Here is an 8477-nt window from a genome sequence, read left to right on the forward strand (position 1 = left end):
TGGACAGACGGACGGATGGATGGATGGATGGATGGATGGACAGACGGATGGATGGATGGATGGACGGACAGACGGATGGATGGAGAGGCGGATGGATGGAGAGGCAGACAGATGGATGGACAGAGAGACAGATGGACGGATGGATGGATGTACAGAGAGAGGTGGATGGACGAATGGACAGACGGATGGATGGATGGATGGATGGATGGATGGATGGATGGATGGATGGATGGATGGATGGATGGATGGACGGATGGATGGACGAATGGACAGACAGACGGATGGATGGATGGACAGACAGATGGACAGACAGATGGATGGAGAGGCAGAAGGATAGATGGATGGACAGACAGATGGACAGAAAGGGCAGATGGAGAGGCAGAAGGATAGATGGATGGACAGACAGATGGACAGAGAGACAGATGGACGGATGGATGAATGTACAGAGAGAGGTGGATGGACGAATGGATGGATGGATGGATGGATGGATGGACGGATGGATGGACGAATGGACAGACAGACAGATGGATGGAGAGGCAGAAGGATAGATGGATGGACAGACAGATGGACGGATGGATGGATGTACAGAGAGAGGTGGATGGACGAATGGACAGATGGATGGATGGATGGATGGATGGATGGATGGATGGATGGACGGATGGATGGACGAATGGACAGACAGACGGATGGATGGATGGACAGACAGATGGATGGAGAGGCAGAAGGATAGATGGATGGACAGACAGATGGACGGATGGATGGATGTACAGAGAGAGGTGGATGGACGAATGGACAGATGGATGGATGGATGGATGGATGGATGGATGGATGGATGGATGGATGGATGGACGGATGGATGGACGGATGGATGGACGAATGGACAGACAGAAGGATAGATGGATGGACAGACAGATGGACAGAAAGGGCAGATGGATGGATGGATGAAGAAACAGACCAAGAGAAGAGAAACAGACGGAGAAAGAGAGAGAGAGAGTCAGGTCAGCAGCAGATGAGAGGGACAGTGATGACTCTTTGATCATGTGATCTGTCTGACCTGTGGCGGCTGCATGTGAGAGAAACAAGAGAAACAGAGTTTGACTTTCATTCACTTTCACTGACAACAACGAGATTTACTGGAATAAAGGAGGAAGAATAACCTGGAACTGAGACGCTCCCTACAGACAGACAGAGACAGACAGAAGTGAGCTGGACTCTCAGGAAAGACATTAACTCTGAACTGCTTTCTTCACGCACCTTGACCGCAGGGCTTCAGCTGCTGCTGCTGGTGTGATCTGGTGACTCCACATCCCATGTCTCTCAGATGAGTGTCTGACAGTGAAGGCTCGTAATCTCACAGTGATCAATAATGAGATTCAGAAATAATGTGGTCATTTCATTCTGAGACTAACTGATTATTAACACAATATTCGCTCTCTGTTCTCGAACCCTAATTAGCTCTAATTCTGTGTAAAAGGACCGAACGTCACACTCACCCGTCAGACTCCCAGCATGCCCTCAGAGACAGATGGAGAGCTGGAGCTCATCCACACCAGCCGCGGCTGGATTAGGGTTAATACTGCGGCTCGGCGCCAACCCAGAATAGACGGATAAAGAGTGTGTTAAAGGCCATCGCTCCGCGTGTTTGAGCCCTCTGTCCTCATGGCTGACATCTACTTATCGAGTCACAGAACTTCACGGATATAAAAATAACACATTCATTTATTCGCAAATGTTTGTCATTGAAGATCAGAGCAATCATCACGGCTTTAATGTATAAAAACAAAGAATTCTACCGGATTTGATTTATTTATTCATATTTCAAGTGGGGTTGAGATAATGTCGCACATGTTCAGGATTGGGAATGGAAGTGTAAGAATGGAAAACAACATTGTTTTTGACCAATATGTGAATAAACGGTTACAGCAGAAAACACGTTTCTTGACCGTCCAGCAGTGGATAAAAGTATATAAAGTTGTCCAGAAGTGGCTCAGATTTCTCAGAATGGGGACGGTTGTTTCTTTCTTTAGATGGCCGTTCACACGCAGGTGTGGAATTCCTCCGGACGCGAGGGAGTTTCAGTCAAGGACAAACACGGCAGCGTTCCTTTGATTCGGTTCATCTGAGGTCAGAGGAGAAACCGCAGATGCTGCAACAGCTTCATATTTCTCATGAGAAATGACAGAAAAATGACAACCTTTTCAACATTTGTGACTCTTGTTATATGTGAAATGACTGCGAAGATAAGATTCTCTGAGCGTTTGAGAGTTTAATGGGAAACTGAGATTAATCTGTGATTAAAGAACCAGGACACAGGTGCAGGCGTGTTTCGTCAATGGCTTCTTCTGTCGTTCCTCTCTGATCTTTCTCTTTCTGCCGTCTGTCCTCCTGCAGGTTTGAGGTTATTATCATTGCTACCATGTAACCGTATGATAGAATTCGCTGGAGTTTTTCTTCAATCTCCACCTCCTTTTCAACACCATCACGCTCGCTCAACATGAAAACAGTGTAAAGTATTCCAAGGCCAAGCTTGACCGAAGTAGATAAATCCCTGCTTTCCCAGGCCACTCAAACAACATCCATTCATTCGCCTGCAGAGAGCGTCCTTCACGAGACACGAGCGCTAACTCTGAGTCCGCAGACATGCGTCTGGTGTTGTGTGTCGCAGTCGTGCTGTTCGGCCTTCCTCTCGGGAAGATGTTTGTTCTCCATCCTTCTCCCGAGGCCTCGTCCTCCTCCTCATCATCATCATCATCATCTGCTGTGAAAACTAAGAGGTAAGAGCCGTGTCGAGTGAATCGAAGAGCTTGTTTTCAAGACTTTTGCTCAGTTTTGGAGAGTTTCATGCACTTCTACAGCTGTTAGTAGATGATCCGGTGACAGTGTGATCAGTCTTTACAGGAGTTCAGGCTGATATTTGGATGCTCGACCTCTTTACAATCACATGCTGTTCTTCCGTTTGAGACTCCGTGACCTGATCACGCTGGACTGACCGAAAGAGCATTACTGGTTATTATCAGACACTCTAGTTTCTCCTCCGTTACGTTGAGTACAGACTCCACAGACGCATGTAATGCTCTGTAAATATAAACGAGGGCAACTTCCCCGGTGTCTTCTTACAGCGTCGAACCCTGAGCCCGAATATTTGGCTGCTGTTAGCCAAGCAAAGACGTGATGATGTGTGTGTGTTTGTTGCAGATGCAGAGGAGAACTGGAAATCAGGAAAGTCCTTCTGGAATCTCTGAACCTCCAGCAGGAGCCCCGTGTGTCCGTGTCCTGGATGAGTCTTCTGCGTGAGCAGTGGAGAGACTCTTTGAAGAGCGCCGTCCCGTCCTCGACAGGTACGACCCCCAGATTTCAGACTCAGGTAAAGGTTCACGAGTAAACCTCGTCTCTCTTCCGCAGGTAATTCCTCCATCCCTGGGGACTCTGGAAACTCCACCTGCTGTAAATATTCCTCTCAGGTCTTCATGAAAGGTGAGTCTTCAAATGAGGTTTTGTTTTTTAGTTGCGAAACTGTAAATGCATAAATAATGAAGGCCGTACAACTACAATGAATATCAGCACAATGTAATGAAAGCAAGGCGACATGATTCTTTCCTCTTGGTTTGGGGAGAATTATGACCCTCTCTTGTGTCATTATGTCAGATTTGGGCTGGGACCGCTGGGTGGTTTATCCGGAGAGCGTGACCTTCGTTCAGTGCCGAACCTGCGGGCCGAGCGTCTGCGCTGAGAGCGCGTCTGCGCAGGTGTGTGTGTGTGTGTGTGTGTGTGTGTTACACTGATGAAACGCTTCAGACGAGCTCTTCTGATCTTAATGTCTTCCACAGTGCTGTAAGCCAACGGCTCACGACATCGTCCCGTTCGTCTACGTGGACGAATGGAGCAGTCTGGTTCTGTCCTCGGCGAGGCTGACCCGCGAGTGTGGCTGTGACACGCAGGAGCCGGAGGTCACGACCCCTTCCTAAAAAGCATTGCAGTCCCTCTCAGAGTTGTAGATTTATGGCTTAGCACAAACTTATTTAGTGTCTTTAATGTTTGACTTTTGCTGCTGTTGGGAGTCTCTCGGACTCTTTAAAGGTTTATGTGAAAACGATGTGGAGTCAAATATGTGTAGTTCTCAGAAAACATGAAGTTCTCAAACGAATCCCGTTGTTATTCAGCTTTCATAGAAATGCACAATGAACTCTCTGTTACGAATCAGTTCAAGGCCAAATCTGTTTTAAACTGCAGGGTTTTATGGGTCTGGCGTGATTTCAGTGGACTGTTCCCTGAAAAAATGTTGTGGAGCAGCTCTGCCAAAACTTTCCCTCTGCGACTCTGAGGACCAAATTAAAGGTTACATTCAAAATGTCCTTCTCTTGAATCAAGTTCTTAATGTATTGTGGCTTCGGTTGAGATCTTTAGCTGTTGACGTGCCTCTGCACGCTGGGAAACGTCCCGGGCTTAGATAAGACTGACATTCCTGAATTAAAAATTTGGCTCCGGTAAAAAAAAAACTGGCATTAATTCAGCATAATTTCAGATGCATCCTTCAAAAACAGTTTTATAGATATTTTTTTTATGTTTCATAACTTCATGTTTTGTTCTTTTTCCTCTGTTAGTCTTTATTAACCAAATCTCTTCTGCATACACTGCAAAAAACAGTTTTCTTACTTAGTATTTTTGTCTTGCTTCCAGTCCTAATCAATCCAAAAATAATAATGAAGTGAGTTTTTGCTTAAAACAAGCCAAATTATCTCATATATGTAATGTTACTTATCTAGTCAAAGTTGAAGAGCTTGATATTTAGCCTGGAAATGAGCCAAAAATACTAAATAAGAAAAGCACTTTTTGCAGCGTATGTTTCCTTGTTATACACACCATTGTATTGGAAAATATTAAAATAATTTCATATAAACCAGGAACGGCTGTTAACGAACACTTTCACACGCATGTTTAGCAAGATTTACACTTTATATCGAATGTATCAGCAGAATGTTTATTAAACAAGGCTTTCATGACACAAGGTGTGTTGTCCTTATTTCACCTTATAAAAGATGCACTGAACTCAGTTAATCGTGTGTGTGTGTGTGTGTGTGTGTGTGTGTGTGTGTGTGTGTGTGTGTGTGTGTGTGTGTCACTTCTGGCAGCTTCTGTGTTTCAAAACAAATGCTGAATTGATTTTTTTCAGACTGAACTCACACAAACTTTACTGCTCACTTTTCATTGGTTAGTAATGACTGTGGCTGCAGGTTACTTGCAATGCATTCCTGACATGGGTTATTTTGGGAGTTTATTGGCACACACTGTTTGAAAATGTGTGTGTGTGTGTGTGTGTGTGTATCACATGCTGTGGCGCACTCAGTAAACGAATCCAGACCAGCTCTTTCTTCCTCTGCTTCAGTCTTTGACCCGTCGGTGCGGATGGACTAGACCCGCGGGCGTCTGACCCTGAACACTGAACAGAAGAACAGCAAACACACGCAGGAACACTCGGACCGACCCGTCCTGAAGCACGATGCTGTGGCTGCGCTGGGGAACGCTGCTTTCGGCCGTCCTCTGTCTGTTTGCTCAGGAGAACAGCTGGGAGTGTTTGGATAAGGGTGAGGTTGTTTCTGAAATGTCCAAGGACGCCGAGCTGCCCTCCGTGTGTGTGCTGAGCTGTACGGCGCTCACTTACAGGCAGATTATAGACCGGCAGCAGAAGCTCACGGTCCGGTTCAGAGACTCACAGCCCGGTAAGAGCCGCTCGTTTCTAATGTGTGTTGGATGTGTCATGAAAACCCTCATGAAGATGAGATGGAGGCTCTTTTTCAGGGGTCATCAGATAGTATGAATAAAAAAAAAGTGTACAGAAAAATGGATGTTGACCACTGCTTTTATAATTGAAACTTAAAGGGTTAGTTCACCCAAAAATGACATTTCTGTCATTAATCACTCTCCCTCATGTCGTTCCACACCCGTAAGACCTTCATTCATCTTCAGAACACAAATTATGATATTTTTGATGAAATCCGAGAGGTATAAGACTCGTCCATAGACAGCAATATAATCAACACTTTCAAGGTCCAGGGCTGCGTTTCCCAAAAGCATCGTAAGCTTAAGTTGATCGTAGCTCCATCGAAAGCAATGGAGCTATGATCAACTTAGGATTACGATGCTTTTGGGAAACGCTACCCAGAAAGGAACTAAAGACATCATTAAAACAGTCATGTGACTGCAGTGGTTCAACCTTTATGTTATGAAGATACGAGAATACTTTTTGTGCGCAAAAACAAAACAAAAATAACCACTTAATTCAACAATCGCTTCTCTTCTGTCATTATCTTACGCAGGTGACACAGCTTCTGTGTTTACGTCAGAACGCCGGCTCAGTATTGGCCAAAACTGGTCATGTGATCAGCACGACGCATGCGTGTGACGCTGACGCAGGAGCCAATAATGAGTCGGCGTTCTGACGGACAACCTGGAAGCGCTGAATGTAAACAACGTATGAGAATGACACAGAAGATATTGTTGAATAAAGTCGTTATTTTTGTTTTGTTTTTACGCACAAAAGGTATTCTCGTCTCTTCATAACATTAAGGTTGAAGCACTGCAGTCACATGACTGTTTTAATGACGTCTTTAGTACCTTTCTGGACCTTGAAAGTGTTGATTATATTGCTGTCTATGGATGAGTCTCTCGGATTTCATCAAAAATATCTTAATTTGTGTTCTGAAGACGAATGAAGGTCTTACGGGTGTGTAACGACATGAGGGAGAGTGATTAATGACAGAAATGTCATTTTCGGGTGAACTAACCCTTTAACTCATTCGATCAGTGATGAACTGAATAAAGATTCACAGCAGAACTCAAAAGAAATAAAGCCGATTTTTATTCCTGTTGACTCTCTGTAGGCGAGTCGGACGACTTCTGCTGGTTTATTAACTCGAGATGCAGCACGTGGGATGAAGCGTTTGTTCTCCTGTCCATCAGTGAACCTGTTCCAGCTGAAGAAAGGATCGAGCTTCAGACCAACTCACCGATCCACCCGAACCCCGTTCAGCCCCACGACTCCCCGTCCGTCCTGCCCGACGACTGCGGCCTTCGCTTCGACGTCACGCCGCACCTGCAGCAACACACGCTCTGCGTCACACTGAAGGGCATCATGGGAAACAGCTTAATGTGTCCGCCCTTTCTGATCATCGTGAAGAAAACAGAGTGAATGAATCTATAAGACACGATGGTAAAGATTAAGAACTGTTTTTTCCATTTTAATTCATTTGAACTGAATTGATTGATGTGTTTTCAGATGACTACATTTGCATTTTAATATACTTTAGTATACCTTTTATTTGTATATACCTATTTTTTAAAAAGCTTTCTATTTTATTAAGCATTTTAATAAATCAAACTCTGAATCTCTCTCTTCTCTCTATTTACATGAAAAGGGTCAGAATGACCCCATTTATTCACCAGTGAGTGTTTGTGTATACATATAAATATATTCAGCTATTTTGTTAATAAAATTCTGTAAGTTAATCTCGACTGTGATTTCATATTAATGTAATATTTTCATTTTAAATCTATTCACTGAGCACAGGCTTCAGAATTTGATTAAATAGGCCTATTCTTACTTCTGTAATTGAATCAATTGAAAATCCTGTTCAGGATGACGTTGTAACATCCTCGCGTCCCGTCCATCATCTGTTCGTTGACCATTATTTCTTTATTTAACTCGTGAATGACTCTTGAGCAGTTTTACAGTGGAGCCATTCCACATTTCCGTCCCCAGGACGCTGTATGTATAAATATGCATGAAAATTAACTCTAAAATACATTTTATTATTAAGCAAATTGTCCTGAACATTAAATCTATCTGCAAATTTAAAATAAATAATTTAAAACATTATTTAAAATTACTGAGAACACAAAAAATGCATTTGTTACACTTGTTTTACTTTATCATGAAATATAATCATTAAAATCTTTCAGAAATCTTATTTTTTTGCATTGTTGTGTGACTCCATAAACCATCTATGCTGAACAAAGACATTTCATAAGAAATCCATAATATGTTATATAAAATACATATTTCAGTCCTGTCACCCCCTCTAAAAAACTTGGAACATGTCACATGACACATTTTCAACAGGAAGTTGCATCATCTGGATCTTATGCAGGCCATGAGAAGACCAGACGTAAGTCCTCTCATTTTAATTTCTGTATATTTGATGAAATTGTAACTATGACTGAGAAGGTCAATCTCAACATACTGTCCTGTTACCTAAATTATTTCTTAGATCTTATTTGTTTAAATATTAACTTTAGGTAAGTCACTAGTAATTGCTCATTGTCCTCATGATATTAGCATGTACGCCATGTGGCATATGACATGTATTTGATCATTTTTTGCTTAAAAACTCAATCCTGTTACTCACATGAATAATAACAGGAGTGAGTAGAGTCCACTGTTTTGTTGATTTAATAGTGTGAATATTAGTTGATATAATACT

At 43.0% G+C, this 8477-nt stretch overlaps 1 protein-coding gene across 1 annotated transcript; it reads left to right on the forward strand.

Annotated features, from left to right (window-relative positions):
• Positions 1-2036: 2036 nt before the first annotated feature.
• Positions 2037-4951, forward strand: LOC137012063 (bone morphogenetic protein 6-like). Its single transcript, XM_067375066.1, has 5 exons — positions 2037-2774; positions 3196-3338; positions 3403-3474; positions 3646-3746; positions 3828-4951. Exons 1-5 carry the CDS (start codon positions 2641-2643, stop codon positions 3963-3965), a joined length of 588 nt encoding a protein of 195 aa, XP_067231167.1. The 5' UTR covers positions 2037-2640; the 3' UTR covers positions 3966-4951.
• The last annotated feature ends 3526 nt before the right edge of the window (positions 4952-8477 follow it).

Source organism: Chanodichthys erythropterus, chromosome 22 (assembly GCF_024489055.1).
Source record: "Chanodichthys erythropterus isolate Z2021 chromosome 22, ASM2448905v1, whole genome shotgun sequence".
NCBI classification, from domain to species: Eukaryota; Metazoa; Chordata; class Actinopteri; order Cypriniformes; family Xenocyprididae; genus Chanodichthys; species Chanodichthys erythropterus.

Bases quoted from the DNA above. Each gene is read 5' to 3' on its own strand.
- LOC137012063 (XM_067375066.1), top strand. From the start codon at position 2,641: ATGCGTCTGGTGTTGTGTGTCGCAGTCGTGCTGTTCGGCCTTCCTCTC. The intron at 3,339-3,402 runs GTACGACCCCCA...TCTCTTCCGCAG, and splicing joins CGCCGTCCCGTCCTCGACAG to GTAATTCCTCCATCCCTGGG. The intron at 3,747-3,827 runs GTGTGTGTGTGT...TGTCTTCCACAG, and splicing joins CTGAGAGCGCGTCTGCGCAG to TGCTGTAAGCCAACGGCTCA.